Source organism: Salmo trutta, chromosome 28 (assembly GCF_901001165.1).
Source record: "Salmo trutta chromosome 28, fSalTru1.1, whole genome shotgun sequence".
Taxonomy (NCBI): domain Eukaryota; kingdom Metazoa; phylum Chordata; class Actinopteri; order Salmoniformes; family Salmonidae; genus Salmo; species Salmo trutta.
In genome coordinates this window covers 22,215,979-22,232,624 of record NC_042984.1, presented here as the reverse complement: position 1 = coordinate 22,232,624, position 16,646 = coordinate 22,215,979, and the positions used below count along the sequence as shown (strand labels likewise).

The window sequence follows — 16,646 nt, the reverse complement described above, 5'->3', positions numbered from 1 at the left end:
TCCACATACACCCTGCTTTTGCAGATAGAACGGTAGCCCCTCATACCAGACTGAATTGAATAAAACAAATCTAATAGGGTCCCCAAATATGGGGACTTTACATTTAAGAGGTTAAAAGTGCAATCAAGATTTCCTGCTACATATTGGTAATTGCAAATGTTTTGAATACCCCTTGAAAATGACTTAAATGTCTCAATGGGCATAGCATACTAGTACTAGGCTATATTTGTAAGTGTAAACAACAGGTTTACGGGTTTACATCTGACATAACACAACATAACAGATAAACTACACTGTGTGTTGCTCTCTGACAGTTAAAGTGCCTTCAGGGAGTATTCACACCCCTTGACTTTTTCCACATGTTGTCATGTTACAGCCTGAATTTAACATTGATTAAATTGAGATTTTTTCTGTCACTGGCCTACAAACAACATCCCATAATGTCAAAGTGGAATTATGTTTTTAGAAGTGTTTACAAATTAATTAAAAAAGGACAAGCTGAAATGTCTTGAGTCAATAAGTATTCAACCCCTTTATTATGTCAAGCCTAAATAAGTTCAGGAGTGAAAATGTGCTTAACAAGTTACATAATAACTTGCATGGAATAACTCTGTGTGCAATAATAGTGTATAACATGATTTTTGAATGACTACCTCCTCTCTGTACCCCACACATAGAATTATCTTTAAGGTCCCTCAGTCGAGCAGTGAATTTCAAACAAATATTCAATCACAAAGTAGGGCACCTATTGGTAGATGGGTAAAAATAAAGCAGACATTGAATATCATTTTGAGCATGGTGTTATTCATTACACTTTGGATGGTGTATCAATACATGCAGTCACTACAAAGATATAGGTGTCCTTCCTAACTCAGTTGCAGGAGAGGAAGGATTTCACCATGAGGCCAATGGTTACTTTAAAACAGTTACAGAGTTTAATGGCTGTGATAGGAGAACACTGAAGATGGGGTTAACATTGTAGTTACTCCACAACACTAAGTTAATTGACAGAGTGAAAAGAAGGAAGCCTCTACAGAATACAAATATTCCAAAACATGAATCCTGTTTGCAACAAGGCACTAAGTAAAACTGCAAAAATGTTTGCAAAGAAATTAACTTTATATCCTGAATGCAAAGTGTTATCTTTGGGCCAAATCAAACACAACACATCACTGAGTACCACTCTTCATATTTTCAAGCAGGGTGGTGGCTGCATCATGTTATGGGTATGCTTGTCATCAGAAAGGACTAAGGAGTTTTTTATGATAAAAAGAAACGGAATAGAGCTAAGCAGAGGCAAAATCCTAGAGGAAAACCTGGTTCAGTCTGCTTTCCAACAGACACTGGGAGACAAACTTACCTTTCAGCAAGTCAATAACCTAAAACACAAGGCTAAATATACACTGGAATTGCTTACCAAGATGACATTGAATGCTCTTGAGTGGCCAAGTTACAGTTTTGACTAAATTGTCTTGAAAATATATGGCAAGACTTGAAAAGGGCTGTTTAGCCATGATCAACAACCAACTTGACAGAGCTTGAAGAATTAAAATAATAATAATGTGCAAATATTGTACAGTCCAGATGTGCAAAGCTCTTTGAGACTTACCCAGAAAGACTCACAGCTGTAATCGCTGCCAAAAGGGGTTCTAACATGTATTCACTCATGGAGTTAAATACTTATCTAATCAAGACATTGTTTTATTTTTCATACTTTTCTTGTACAAATCTCAGAATTTCTTCCACTGATATTACAGAGTATTTTGTGTAGCTCATTGTAAAAAAAAAAGAAGACAATTAAATCCATTTTAATCCCACTTTGTGACACAACAAAATTGGAAAAAGCCAAGGGGTGTGAATACTTTCTGAAGGCACTAATGGCTGGGGTGGGGCCATCTTCTTTAGCTTATCATTGCCTTGGCAAAAGCTGATCAGGCTGGTATTCCGGTTGTCCACTCACAACAGGCATTTCGATATTTGCTAATATCATAAAGTACATTACATAATTAATTTCCTATGAAATGTAGCCTAATCATGAGTGCTGCTGATGCTACTGATGTGACGTCACCACAGCTCTCAGTATCCCTCGCTCCCTCCCTCCCTGTCCTGTACCTGGCTGAAAAATAAATGTAAAATATAGACAACCATAACACCCAAACAAAATGCCATAGGCACACCTGCACAAAAATATATTAATGTTGAATAATGCATTGACAGTTCGATAATCAGGGATGTTTTCATGTATCATGGCTGTGCTGCATAAAATCACATCAATACGCATGCGTCGGTCTCTCCGGCTCCGGTCTCAAAACACGCATTCAAGGTACAAAAGCAGCTTACTTTAATCATCCTGTATGATCCCAAACATCATGAGACATGGCGTTGTCATAACTGAAAGTAGTGTCTGAATTGTGCTTCTTGGAACAGTCTAACATTTACGCTTAAATGTTATTTTATGGCCCTTAATGACTGTTTCTACGAATACTAAAGCGTTAGCTGCACTACTTATAACTATGCATGGCGGCTGCTAACTAGTTGGCTTGCCCTGCTGTATTCGTTCCACTGATACAATAATACAATTTAGCATAGTCTTGGCTTTATAACTAGCTAATTGTAACGTTATCGCCTATATCAGTGTATGCCTTAAACATTGTGTCTGATGTTTAAAAAAAGTGTTATAGGGACCCAGGCATTATGTAGCTAGCTAGTTGGGTAACGTTAGCAAAGCGAGTAGTTAACTAGTTAGTTGTAACTACCAGTTAGCTAACTAGGCATACTTGCCATGATTAAGAGACACTGACAAGTGTTCAACCTTTCTACCATATTTGGTTAATCTCTTCTATGTGGTCCATTTTAGGTTAGAAGTGTTTGCTGCCGGCTAGTTAGTGTTAGCTAGCTCACTACTAGCGGACTGAACTCGCTCATGGTGAAGGAAGTTCCCGATGACTCCAACCGAGACCAGGCAGCAGGCTTTGTGGAATCTTCTGACTACACGATTCGCCCAAGGTCAATATTTAAAAAATAATTATGGAACGCTTAATAAACCTTGTACAGATGTTTATCTGTAGTTGCATGCCTTTATTAGCTGAAATCCATACTTTTTCAATAAACGTTCATGAACTACAACAGACTGTCCTTGTTGAGATTCAATTGGCATTTGAGCTGAGTTGTCATCTTAAAGCAACAGAAATTAGCAGTCAGTTTTATTTGATTGTTTATTGAAAAAGTATGGATTTCAGCAAGCTGCTTCAGAGGACAAACATGGGCACATGGTAGGTGATTCATAATTACACATTTTGTAAGTATTGACATTGGGCATATCGATGTAGTTGGAGCTAGATTCCACAAAGCCTGGTCTCTGCTCCACTGTTGGAGTCATCAGAAACTTCCTTCGCTGGGTAGTTTAGTCAGCTAGCTAACTACAAGTCCTGCATTTTTGGATACACACCCAGAATCAGACATTTATTTGATTCACCCTGTGGGTCAATTCAGTTGATGTAGCCAGCATTCCAAGTATCTTTAGCTGCCATATGACCATTATCTTACACGCCATGGAGGAAGTCTCAACAGCACAGCTGATGCCTGTTGACCTTTCTTGCATGTAACGTTAACTTGAGCGTAGTTAAACAGCTGACGGCCATGTATTTCTCCGCCCCTCCAGATGCTGATGCCCAAGAAGAATCGTATAGCCATCTACGAGCTCCTCTTCAAGGAGGGAGTGATGGTGGCAAAAAAGGATGTGCATCTGGCTAAGCACCCGGAGCTGGCCGATAAGAATGTGCCCAACCTTCACGTTATGAAGGCCATGCAGGTTAGATTTTGTACTATATTCTGGTGCCTCATATAGTGTCACATGATTGAGAATGAAACCAGGATAGGATCAACTTTATTGTCCCTAAGGGGAAATTTGTCTTTGACACCCAGTATTGTAGCTGTAAAAAAATGACTGGTTAGTTGGAAAAATGTCCAACTGAATGTGACCCTCCCTCTGCAGTCTTTGAAGTCAACTGGGTATGTGAAGGAGCAGTTTGCCTGGCGCCACTTCTACTGGTACCTGACCAATGAGGGCATCCAGTACCTGAGGGACTTCCTGCATCTGCCTCCAGAGATTGTTCCTGCCACTCTGCGTCGCCAGATGCGCCCTGAGACCGCTCGGCCCAGGCCTAAAGGTAGGCTGCATATCATGACTGTGGCCTTTTCTCATTTGGGGAAAAAGTCTTTCCTCCATGACCCGGAAACCGATAAGTGGTCGAGGAGAGTTGCCACATTCAAAACAACTGGGAACTCAGAAAAATACGAAGTCAAATCATGTCAGTGATCTTCAGGTCGGAAAGACGGAGTTCAAGAAAGAGGCCCCAGTTGGATGACCATTTTTAAATTATTTTTCCCAGTCGGAGCTTGTTTTTTTCCCCTTGGTTCCAAGTTGTTTTGAACGCACTAAAGTTGGAGATTTTCGAGTTCCCAGTTTTGAATGCGGCAGGTGTCAATTTGTTATTAGGCAAACGGAAGACTGTTCTCCATTCCATTTGGCAAGGAAGCACAACTGTATCCTACCAGAGTCCTTTGTGGAAGAGTTTTCAAATCTGCCACACCCTTTGAATCTGCTTTTGTTTTCTTGAAGGAGAAAAGCATGCAAACATTTAAAAACAATACGCTATTTAAATCTATAAAATGTATTGCATAACTAGCCAAATGTTTATCACTTTATACATTTATTTTGGGATTCCAACCTGTAAATGTAATTTCTCTGACGCGTGATTAGAGGAGTCTCATTTTATACAAGCGCATTTTCATCCACTTGCCCTCTCCGCCACTCCTCAATTGCCTTTGACCTTTTTCCAATTGTGAAAAGGCCCATATGTTTCACTTGGGGCCTGTTCAGGAGGGTGCACTGTAAAAATATAACTGAACTCTCCCTTTTTCAGGACCCTGTCTTTGAAAGATCATTTGTAAAAATCCAAGTAACTTCACAGATCTTCATTGTAAAGGGTTTAAACACTGTTTCCCATGCTTGTTCAATGAACCATAAACAATTAATGAACATGCACCTGTGGAACGGTCGTTAGGACACTAACAGCTTACAGACTGTAGGCAATTAAGGTCACGGTTATGAAAACCTAGGACACTAAAGAGGCCTTTCTACTGACTGAAAAACACCAAAAGAAAGATGCCCAGGGTCCCTATTCATCTGTGTGAACATGCCTTAGGCATGCTGCAAGGAGGCATGAGGACTGCAGATGTGACCAGGGCAATAAATTGCGACGTCTGTACTGTGAGACACCTAAGACAGCGCTACAGGACGGACAGCTGATCATCCTCGCAGTGGTAGACCACGTTTAACAACACATGCACAGGATCGGTACATCCGAACATCACACCTGCGGGACAGGTACAGGATGGCAACAACAACTGTCCGAGTTACACCAGGAACGCACAATCCCTCCATCAGTTAACCTTTGCGAGGCTGCCGGCCCAGATGGCATCCCTAGCCGCGTCCTTAGAGCATGCGCAGACCAGCTGGCTGGTGTGTTTACGGACATATTCAATCAATCCCTATCCCAGTCTACTGTTCCCACATGCTTCAACAGGGCCACCATTGTTCCTGTTCCCAAGAAAGCTAAAGATAACTGAGCTAAACGACTATCGCACCGTAGCACTCACTTCCGTCATTATGAAGTGATTTGAGAAACTAATCAATGATCATATCACCTCCACCTGACACCCTAGACCCGCTCCAATTTGCTTACTGCCCCAATAGGTACACAGACGTCGCAATCACACTGCCCTAACCCATCTGGACAAGAGGAATACCTATGTAAGAATGCTGTTCATCGATTACAGCTCAGCATTTAACACCATAGTACCCTCCAAACTTGTCATTAAGCTCGAGACCCTGGGTCTCGACCCCAACCTGTGCAACTGGGTCCTGGACTTTGACGGGCCGCCCCCAGGTGGTGAGGGTAGGAAACAACATCTCCACCCCGCTGATCCTCAACACTGGGGCCCCACAAGGGTGCGTTCTCAGCTCTCTCCTGTACTCCCTGTTCACCCATGACTGCGTGGCTATGCACGCCTCCAACTCAATCATCAAGTTTGCAGACGACACTACAGTGGTAGGCTTGATTACCAACAACGACGAGATGGCCTACAGGGAGGAGGTGAGGGCCCTCAGAGTGTGGTGTCAGGAAATGAATCTCAAACTCAATGTCAACAAAACAAAGGAGACGATCGTGGACTTCATGAAACAGCAGAGGGAGCACCCCCCTATCCACATCGACGGGACAGTAGTGGAGAAGGTGGAAAGGTAAGTTCCTCGGTGTACATATCACAGACAAACTGAAATGGTCCACCCACACAGACAGCGTGGTGAAGAAGGAACAACAGCGCCTCTTCAACCTCAGGAGGCTGAAAAAAATGTGGCTTGTCACCAAAAACACTCACAAACTTTTACAGATGCGCAATCGAGAGCATCCTGTCTGGCTGTATCACAGCCTGGTACGGCAACTGCTCCGCCCAAAACCGTAAGGCTCTCCAGAGGGTAGTGAGGTCTACACAACGCATCACCGGGGGCAAACTACCTGCCCTCCAGGACACCTATACCACCCGATGTCACAGGGAAGGCCAAAAAGAACATCAAGGACAACAACCACCTGAGCCACTGCCTGTTCACCCCGCTATCATCCAGAAGGCGAGGTCAGTACAGGTGCATCAAAGCTGGGACCGAGAGAGAGAAGCTGTTTTTCAATCTCAAGGCCATCAGACTGTTAAACAGCCATCACTAACATTGAATGGCTGCTGCCAACATACTGACTCAAATCTAGGGCCTCTTTAATAATAAAAAATTTGATGTAATAAATGTATCAATAGTCACTTTAAACAATGCCACTTTATATAATGTTTACATACCCTACATTACTCATCTCATATATTATACCATCTACTGCATCTTGCCATGCCGTTCGGCCATCACTCATCCATATTAATATGTACATATTCTTATTCATTCCTTTACACGTGTGTATAAGGTAGTTGTTGTGAAATTGTTAGATTACTTGTTAGATATTACTGCACGGTCGGAACTAGAAGCACAAGCATTTCGCTACACTCGCATTAACATCTGCTAACCATGTGTATGTGACCAATAAAATTTGATTTGATTTCAGTGCTCAGACTGTGTGCAATAGGCTAAGAGAGGCTGGACTGAGGGCTTGTAGGCCTGTTGTAAGGCAGGTCCTCACCGACAACAACGTCGCCTATGGGCACAAACCCACTCCACTGTCGCTGGACCAGACAGGACTGGCAAAAAGTGCTCTTCACTGACGGGTCGCGGTTTTGTCTCACCAGGGGTGATGGTCGGATTCGCGTTTATCGTCGAAGGAATGAGCGTTATACCGAGGCCTGTACTCTGGAGCGGGATCGAGTTGGAGGTGGAGGGTCCGTCATGGTCTAGGGGCGTTGTGTCACAGCATCATCGGACTGAGCTTGTTGTCATTGCAGGCAATCTCAACGCTGTGCGTTACAGGGAAGACATCCTCCTCCCTCATGTGGTAGCCTTCCTGCAGGCTCATCCTGACATGACCCTCCAGCATGACAATGCCACCAGCCATACTGCTCGTTTTGTGTGTGATTTACTGCAAGATAGGGATGTCAGTGTTCTGCCAGGGCCAGCGAAAAGCCCAATCTCAATCCCATTGAGCATGTCTGGGACCTGTTGGATCTGAGGGCTTGGGCCATAAATGTCCAGGAACTTGCAGGTACTTTGGTGGGGTAACATCTCACCGCAAGAACTGGCAAATCTGGTGCAGTCCATGAGATGCACTGCAGTACTTAATGCAGCTGGTGGCCACACCAGATACTGTTACTTTTGATTTTGACCCCCCTTTCTTCAGGGACACATTCAATTTCTGTTAGTCACATGTCTGTGGAACTTGTTCAGTTTATTTGTCAGTTGAATCTTATGTTCATACAAATATTTACACATGTTAAGTTTGCTGAAAATAAACAGTTGACAGTGAGGACATTTTTTTTTACTTCCAATCAGTAATACAGGGTTGACTGATTCCTATACTTAGCATGTTTCCTTCATGGATGTATAGTGTGGTGAACATTGCAGGTGTTATGCCAGTTGTATGGAGATGAGTAGTGTAAAATGTCCTCCTGTTTCAGGTATGGAGGGTGAGAGAGCTGAGAGGCCAGCCAGGTTTAACCGTGAAGGAGGAGACCGAGACAACTACAGACGTTCTGTTGCACCACGTGAGTACTCAAATCACCTGTTTTATGTTCGATAAGCATGCGTTGTAGCTCCCTCCAGTAACCACGAGCACAACCGTTCCTTGATTTTAACTGGCGGCTTTATTCTGTAGTTTAGTCAGAATTATCACCTTCCGTGAGAACTATAAAGTAAATGAAAATACAGTTTAAGCACACTCTTACACCTTCTTGTCTTATGAGTGACTTATTAGCTTGGTACAACTCTGAAGTAATTGCATACATAAACAGTGACTTATTAGCTTGGTATAACTCTGAAGTAATTACATACATAAACAGTTTAGCCGGAGCTATAACAGTATCAGATTGAACACACGAATAAAGGAAAAAATACCTCATTGGCTGCTTATTACAGAAGGGAGGAAATCAAACTTCACACTTATATTCCTGGCATGAATTCACGCTTCATCCTAACATACACATTTCACCTTTACGAACTACACCCGGTAACATGAAAGCTTAGCTAACATCGCACGGGAAAGCCTTCACCCCCAAAGATGTGTTGCTACGATAATGATCCCCGTTACAACAGTTGTTAGCCACGTAGTTCCACCTGTCTTATCATTTCCCCCGTATAGCGAACACGTAAACAATTCAAACAAAAAACAACGACATAGACTTACAGATTAACTGTCAGTTACATGCGTCAATATGGAAACATTGGGCCAATACCAATATTTGCCATGGTGGCTAACCTACGTTGCAACACATGGTAATCTGAATGAAAGTTACCTAATTCTTTACTTGTCTGATGATCATACTTTGTCCTTTTAGCTGGTGCAGACAAGAAGGCTGAAGCAGGTGCTGGTGCAGCTACTGAGTTCCAATTTGTAAGTAAATACTTTTCCAAGCATTTGAATCAAGGATGGGTGCCATGCTATATTGTAGCCCAATAGAGATCTTCAAGGACCGAAAATATACCAACTTTGTGTTGCAGAGAGGCGGTTTTGGACGTGGCAGAGGACAGCAACCACCACAGGAGTAAAGCAGACTGTTCTTGTACAGTATAATAAAAGGTGATTGAGATTACACCAATGTGTCATGACTTTAATTGCATGAGACGTCAGTGAATCATTATCATAAGATGTATACACTTGAATTTGAAAGTAAGCTTAGTCATTACAACCTACAAAGTAGGTTAGTTTACCAACAAATTGCTCCATCAGCTGAAAGAAACCCAAAGAAAAGAGAACACTGAAATACTGGTTTTTATTAATTGGCACAATTCATTTTACATTCAGGCTTACACTTTGTACCCATTGAAGAAATCTGAGTTGACAACATGGAGATGTTTAGCCATATAATTGCAAGGCCAATTGAACAATGAACAAATGCCTGTCTGATTTGCCTGATTGGACCATTGCATGTAATGACTACATTTCTGAACACCAGTCTTCAAGAAATATTTCCTCATTTGATTTATCCTGTTAAGACCCTTAACCTTACCATTAAACTGAAGTAATTATGAATGGGGGAAACACTGCGATAACTACCATCACCTGGTTAGATGACCCATAGCCAGTAGATGGCACAACCTCATGACAGGCCTCAGACATGGGCATACTGAGGAAAATAATGAAATTCCTACTGGCCCTATAGTGGGGAAATAAAGCCATGTAGGTCATTACGTCCTGGTGCGATATTATGACTTTAGGCCTAACCCTTTCTATTTTTACATGTGCCATAGGCAAGTAGTCAAAATATATTAAAATGCAGTTCACATGCAAACATCACATTCTTATGTTCAGGGTCAATGTTGAAAGGAACCAAAACTCCACATGATAGGCATTAAACATTGGCAAGAGACAGTTCAAAGATGAACAAAAGGAGGCTGAAAACTGAACAGCTCTTTGTACCAGATCAGTTGGGTCAATGTGTAAATTTTGACCAATGCAGCTCAGCAAGAATATTCAAATTCTTGCCTAAATGCTCAGTGGCACAAGCTGTTCTGCCAGAGCCAGTCAGTTTCTCACAACATGACACCTTACATTGTTCTTGGCAGGGTAACTTGGGGGGCCTGAAACAATCACATACCTAGCCCATCAGGGTTTTCAGCTGTTTATCACAGAGGTCTCAGGAGTAAGTACTTCATCAAAACCAGCTAGCAACTACAAGATGACAAGTGTGAGCGAAGAAGAATCTACACATTCATTTGTGGGCCAGGGAGACGAGCAAACTACAGTACCAAACTCCAGGGTCAGTAGCAGAGTTTGCTCTCTGCATTGACAGACTATAGCTCATTAACATATCTACCAATCCCAGTTATTTGTTCCCAAGTCCTGACAAGGCCAGAATCACTATGGTTCTGAGACTCGGCATCCATCCATTCGTCAGAAATACGGCTTTTAAAATATTTAAATGATTAATTTGAACAACCAATGAACATACCAAAAGTAGACAATATATTAAGACCTGTTAAAGTATTTTTAAAGAAACAAAAAAAAACAAATCTCACTGACAAAAAACAAGTCCAGTGTTAATTTAAGGGAAAATGCAGAACTACATCACAGTGTAAACATTTGTTAGGAATACAATTTAGAATTGATGAAATCACGAGTGTAAATGTACTCACCAACGTGCAGGTGATTTACCTTGGCATTGCATCTCAGGTTGTGCAACCTCTTTTCCTGCATCACACACTGGCTGCATTTTGACAGACAGCCCAATTCTGATCTTTTTCCACTAATATGTCTTTTGACCAATCAGATCAGCTCTGAAAAAGATCTGTGACTGGTCAAAAGACCAATTAGTGGAAAACAAATATCAGAATTGGACTGCCTGTCTAAATGCAGCCATAGTCACACACGCAAATACACACCAATCAGCCCTCAACTTACACAATACACACACAGAAAGGCTATTAGTACAGACTGATAAATGTCCATCTGCAATCAATCACCATAACATAGGAAAATAAATATGAATATTAACAAAGTAAATTGATATAAGATTATCGAATAAAGTGGAAACCATAACATCAATGAGTGGGGTCTAGAGTGGGGTCCAGAGTGGGGTCCACATGTTTTGCAGCAGTGGCATAATCTTCCTAGTAGCATTTTAAATTAGCCTTACTATTCAAGCACAAACAACGACATCACTCCCCACCTCCTGATACACAACCAGATTCAAAAGACTGGTCTGGGTCCTTGTTCCTTTCCCCTGAGGATCAGATAACATGCACAATTCTGTCTTTCTGGTCATTGAATTATAAAACCAATCAATAAATCATCTTCATAGTCTGAAATAGACTGACAAGATGTGAGACAGCAGATGACTTAGATTTCAATGTTCTGGTTAGATGTGCCCCAGTGTGGTTAAAGGCCCAAGCTACTGTGGGAGTAGTTTTTCTTGTCAGCCCCTTATCAAAGCTTCTCTTTCAAAACACCAAACGCTTGTGCTACCTTCACAATGTAATACAAAGGGAGACTGTTTGTACCAGATAATTCCATTCCTACAGATTGCGTCACACAAGACACACCCATGTAGCTTTACCACACATGCAAAACAAGAAACTTTCCCACAAGCCTATCTAACCTAAAGCCATTCATTCTTAAGGGATTAGGAAATATATGAAAAAAATAAAAATAGAAAATGTCACACTGAAATAGACTGTCATACTTTATAACTCTTAACAGTTGGGAGTAGGTATTACACTAATGATCTGTCACGGTATATGGTGAGAGGTTGTCATTCTTATGAATGCCATATAAAAAAGGGGTGTGGCAACTTCAAGTAGTGTTAGCAAAACAAGACCATGGAAAGCCTGTTTTCTTCTGTAAACACATTCAATACCAATACTTTACGTCGCCAAAGCAGAAAGTTTCATTCATCAAACCTCAGATTTATGAGAGAGGAACCGAGGTAAAGGAGGACAAGAGTTTGGGAATATCTCATGCAATCACTAGTAAAAAGCAACAAAAAAAACATTCAAATTACAAAGTGTTATATCTTCTTCGCCCAACACTTGTCAAGTCTGTACCTCCACTCTGGCACAAGAAGGCTGGCAAGGCAAACATTTCTGTTGATATTTTGAAGGTAAAAAAAAAGTAGTAGGAGCAGGATTAAGTAAGAAAAAGAAGCAGGTAAAAGATGTGGAGAAGTCTCCAGGAGTTTCTGTGTTTTAGTTATCTTATACTCGATCTGGAGCTCTGGTTGATATTGTAGGTAGGGGAGTGCTCTTCTCCCCCTATCATGGTCACCAGGGGTGTCCCGTTGCTGCTCAGGCTGCCCTGTTGTAGGGCCTCAAAGTACGAGGCCTGCACAGGCTTGTGGCACTGCAACACTCTTCTGGCATCCTGAGTATTAAACCATTCCCTTTTTCTCCCTGTCAACAGAGGGATAAAGACCAAAGGGGAGTCAGGAAGGGGGCAAAAAAAACAAAAAAACTGGTTTAGTCTAGATTAACTCAGGAATGAAACATGACTATGAAGAATCTACAATAGTAGTAGGATCTACTGGCCAATCCATGTGTCAATGAATCAATTTGATAACAAAAATGATTGTCCAGTCAACATAGCTTTCACAAACCACAAAAACAACATACCAATAGTCACAGAGTCCTCCCAGTCTTCTAACATCTCTGTAACGATGAGGACATAGACATATGTTCTGTGCTTCCTGTCTGTGTTCTGAGTAAGAGTAAATTGAGAAATTCTCAGTGCTCAAGGTTAGGAGGCAAACAGTGGAAATAAATGAGCAGTTCCTCCCACCCCAAATTTAAAGACAACCACACAGACATGAAAAAAATGGCATCATGTAAAATCTTCAACTTTTTCAGCTCACCTCGAAAATTCCTAGTAGACGCCCCAATGTCCCCTTGACACCAGCCTGGAAAGACAACATGGCCAGTGGGAATGAAACAGCAGATAAAATCATTATTCTTAGTAAAAGCTGGACACTTGTGATAACGTTTTTGCATTTTCACCCGATGAGACCTGGGGATTCTGAGAATTGATGCCATTTTCAGTCACAGGGTGGGGGGAGGCCATGGTTGTGTATGGTGATGAAGGAGAGGGAGAGATCAGTTCCTATTAACATGGCGTCATCGTAGTACTTTCTTCTTCAGGTTACAGTTTCTCTATTTATAAACATGGACTCTCAATCAAGAGGCTCCTCCATCCCCATTTACTCCATAGGTTCCATAGAGGAACATCTAGACTCAAACGCATAGATTTTTCAGGCTTGAAATAAGGGCTGCCAAGGTAACGGGTATAAACTTGGTACACTCACAAAACCCCCAAATCCTGCAAGAACATTTGGCAAAGACAACAATACATCAGATTGTGTTTCACTGACAAATGAGCTCAATATCAATCACAAGGAACTCACAAAAGAGGCTGAATACACTTAATGGAAAAGCAATAAACTTAAAATGACAGGAAGATCCCATTTGTTATAAGAGAAAACACTAACTTCTGTTAGGGAGAAGTCAAATACGTTATATACCCTCCTTAAGAGCTTTAGGCAACACTTTAGTATGAGCGTAACCCTTCTAGAAAATGTTGCTGAGGGACAGGATTTTGGGGGAAATCGGATCAGATTAATAAGCCTATACCAAACCATTTAAAGGCCACCTGTGCAAAAGTGAAATTATACTTCCCATGAGCTCCTTGCTTAATAAAAACTCTGAATGCACAAGTCAAGTTGACAAGTAATTCAGCCTACCTCTTCACACACCTCTCGAACAGCAGCAACATTGGGCTCTTCCTCCGGCTCCATCCCTCCACCAGGGACAATCCACTTGCCTGGATGCCGGATACTACTCACCAACAACACCTGTATGATTGACAGTTATTGAAATGCAGATAATATGCCCCTACCTTCACAAGATTGAGTTGCTCTAATTGAATACCATTACTTGAGCACTAATATAGGCCTATAACAGAAATCAAGCACTTGAGCCCCCAGGTGTTATAATACCCACAAAAAAACCTAGCAGTCAAACAGGGAAATGGTTCCAATAATTTTCCACCTTTCATTTTCTCACAGGGAATTTTAGAAACACTTAAAATAAGGGATGCGTTTCATGTAGGCTTACCCTGGCATGATGTTTTGATAACCAGGCAAATCTCTCTCAGACAAGGTGATTTATCAATATATTTCAGCTACATTTACGCTCAGATTCGAAAATGCCAATTAGCATCAAAGTAGACATCAAGCAAGACTACAAATCCCTGCAAGTAATCTCCAGCTGCCACCTTTGCTAACAGGTATTGTGTCAATTTAAATCGTGCACAAGACAGTTCACAGAAATGTCAATTTAAAGAAATGTAGCCAATTTCTTCATGACTACATTTAGCTAACATTAGATAGTTAATCCAGAGATGATTATTTTTGCCTTCATTGGGCAGTCTCACCCAGGTCATCATGACATTTGTAGTTCTTTGTGATAGCCACATTAGCAGCTAATTAGCGTTTCATTTTTTTTGGGGGGGGGGCACAGGCGAACATATTGATACATTTCACCTTGTCCGAGAGATTTACATGTTTATCATCAAAACGTCACACAAGGGTAAGCATACACGAAACACAGCCCTTATTTTAAGTGTTTCTAAAATCCCATATGGGATAAATTAATGGTGGAAAAACGATTGGAACCATTTCCTTGTTTGACCACTAGGTTTTATGGGTATTATGACTCATACTGTGGTACTCTATTTGCGTAAGGCATGTCATGGAAGCATTTGCGCCATGCCTTACATTTTTTGTTGGCCCACTCCTTTGATGATATACACACACATTGCAGAATTTGTTGCAATGGCCCAAAACTAAATGGAAACTGCATTGCATAAACTCACTGACAACTCTGGGGAAATACAATTATATTATATTTAGTCTAGGCGTCTACGGTTAATGTCAGTTTGAGAATTGAAATAGTTTTTGACACAAAAACATGGCAACCATGTTGTTGCCATCAATTCTATTTAGGCCTTCTCGCCACCAAATATATGCCTTTCGTTGACAACTCGCCCTCTTCTCTTCATTCGGAATCGCTACCCCCAGACTATCTGCTGGCAACGTGGCAAACTGTTTATTCACAAGGCCCGTTCCACCACACCAGTCTAGCCTCGGACTTACCTCCTCCTCACTCTCGTTTCTGAAGCACAGACAGGCGGCGCGCTTCTTGTAGCCATCCCCGTCATATGTCCGCGTTTGATTCGATTTGATCTTCATCATTTCGGGGTCTCAAAAAAGAAAAAAAGTGAACAAAAATCACTGGAAGACGTTCACAGCCCACTTACTGAAACCCTGTATAAGTCTCAATTTCTAGAATAGACTTCTTCTCCGCTTCATTTTTGAAGACCTGGTCGCATCTCTCGTACAGACGCCATTATTAAAAAGCTGCGTAAATTACGCACCACCGGAGATAGAATAGTCAAACGTAGCCCAGGCTACACATTTCGGTATTCACGTTTCAATATTTGAGAATAAGCACAGTTGTGATGTTTCTGGTTGGTCTAGTTTTACCTGGTTTGTATTGTATTCGGAGTCCAGGAGCCACACCCGGCTTCCCCCTAGCCCCTCTCCATCATCCGCCTTCTTAGAGTGCGCACCTAGGTGCCTCCTTTATTTTATTTAACTAGATAAGTCAGTTAAGAACAAATTCTTATTTACAATGACGGCCTAACCAGGACGACGCTGGGCCAATTGTGCGCAGCCCTGTGGGACTCCCAATCACGGCTGGTTGTGATACAGCCTGGAATCGAACCAGGGTCTGTAGTGACGCCTCTACCACGGAGATATTTTATGCACAGATTTGATTGTACTGTACGTTCAAATCCACGCCAAGGTTGGAATTTATCAACCTTGAATTTGGCATGAATTTTTTATGTTTTTTTTTCATTTAAAAAAACATGAAGGCTATAGAAAAAAGCAAGTAGGCAATAAAAATAGGGTTTTGTAACAAATAATATGGCAAGGATCCTGTTCCAACCCTCAAATAAGATAAACAAACCTTTAGGTACCAAAGAAGGCTGATGGGAGGAGTTATAGGAGGACAGGCTCATTGTATTGTCTTCAATGGTATAAATGGAACGTATAAAACATACGGAAACCACATGTTGTACTCCATTAGAATACTCCATTCCAGCCATTACAATGAGCCCATCCTCAAATGGCTCCCCCCACTGGCTTCCAAGTCGTGTTTATCCTCTATATACAAGCACAAAATAGCCTATGGTATAGGCCTATTACCATGAAAAAAGAATATCATTATAGCCTACTGAAATTAAAGAGATCTGGCAAATTTACAAATAATGTTTTCATTATGAGTAAATAGGCTATGCATTGTAAGCATGTTATTGCCACTATTCCGAGCTATAATGTAAAGTCATATCGCACATTTTACGGAATGCACCTTTCTTTCAGTGGGGCCGAAA

The 16,646-nt window shown here is 41.5% G+C and overlaps 2 protein-coding genes and 1 long non-coding RNA gene across 7 annotated transcripts; 1 reads left to right on the top strand and 2 right to left on the bottom strand.

Annotated features, from left to right (window-relative positions):
- Nucleotides 1-2,244: 2,244 nt before the first annotated feature.
- Nucleotides 2,245-9,299, top strand: LOC115165814 (40S ribosomal protein S10). Of its 2 annotated transcripts, XM_029719216.1 has the most exons (7): nt 2,273-2,323; nt 2,858-3,006; nt 3,662-3,811; nt 3,995-4,169; nt 8,167-8,253; nt 9,043-9,098; nt 9,206-9,299. In XM_029719216.1, the coding sequence occupies exons 3-7, from the start codon at nt 3,662-3,664 to the stop codon at nt 9,251-9,253; spliced, it is 516 nt and encodes a 171-aa protein (XP_029575076.1). In that variant the 5' UTR covers nt 2,273-2,323; nt 2,858-3,006; the 3' UTR covers nt 9,254-9,299. The 2 variants fall into 2 exon arrangements, with proteins under 2 accessions (XP_029575077.1, XP_029575076.1); XM_029719217.1 differs by lacking the exon at nt 2,858-3,006 and having other exon boundaries at nt 2,245-2,323.
- Nucleotides 8,296-9,240, bottom strand: LOC115165818 (uncharacterized). The gene is made up of 2 exons (XR_003870242.1): nt 8,603-9,240; nt 8,296-8,393 (listed from the first exon to the last, which is right to left on the bottom strand). It is a non-coding gene; the product is annotated as an uncharacterized LOC115165818 (long non-coding RNA).
- Nucleotides 9,300-9,458: 159 nt separating the features above from the next.
- On the bottom strand, nt 9,459-16,645 carry LOC115165813 (diphosphoinositol polyphosphate phosphohydrolase 1). 4 transcript variants are annotated; one of them, XM_029719214.1, is made up of 6 exons: nt 16,625-16,645; nt 15,346-15,452; nt 13,933-14,043; nt 13,051-13,095; nt 12,812-12,896; nt 9,459-12,592 (listed from the first exon to the last, which is right to left on the bottom strand). In XM_029719214.1, exons 2-6 carry the CDS (start codon nt 15,442-15,444, stop codon nt 12,393-12,395), a joined length of 540 nt encoding a protein of 179 aa, XP_029575074.1. In that variant the 5' UTR covers nt 15,445-15,452; nt 16,625-16,645; the 3' UTR covers nt 9,459-12,392. The 4 variants fall into 4 exon arrangements, with proteins under 4 accessions (XP_029575074.1, XP_029575073.1, XP_029575075.1 ...); XM_029719213.1 differs by lacking the exon at nt 16,625-16,645 and adding an exon at nt 15,736-15,830; XM_029719215.1 differs by lacking the exon at nt 16,625-16,645 and having other exon boundaries at nt 13,945-14,043; nt 15,346-15,700.
- Between the last annotated feature and the right edge of the window lies 1 nt (nt 16,646).

Coding starts and splice junctions, on each gene's coding strand:
- LOC115165814 (XM_029719217.1), top strand. CDS start 3,662: ATGCTGATGCCCAAGAAGAATCGTATAGCCATCTACGAGCTCCTCTTC. Junction 3,812..3,994: donor ACGTTATGAAGGCCATGCAG/GTTAGATTTTGT, acceptor CTCCCTCTGCAG/TCTTTGAAGTCAACTGGGTA. Junction 4,170..8,166: donor CGCTCGGCCCAGGCCTAAAG/GTAGGCTGCATA, acceptor CTCCTGTTTCAG/GTATGGAGGGTGAGAGAGCT.
- LOC115165813 (XM_029719214.1), bottom strand. CDS start 15,444: ATGATGAAGATCAAATCGAATCAAACGCGGACATATGACGGGGATGGC. Junction 14,044..15,345: donor GAAACGAGAGTGAGGAGGAG/GTAAGTCCGAGG, acceptor TCAATCATACAG/GTGTTGTTGGTGAGTAGTAT. Junction 12,897..13,050: donor GTCTACTAGGAATTTTCGAG/GTGAGCTGAAAA, acceptor ACTCTTACTCAG/AACACAGACAGGAAGCACAG.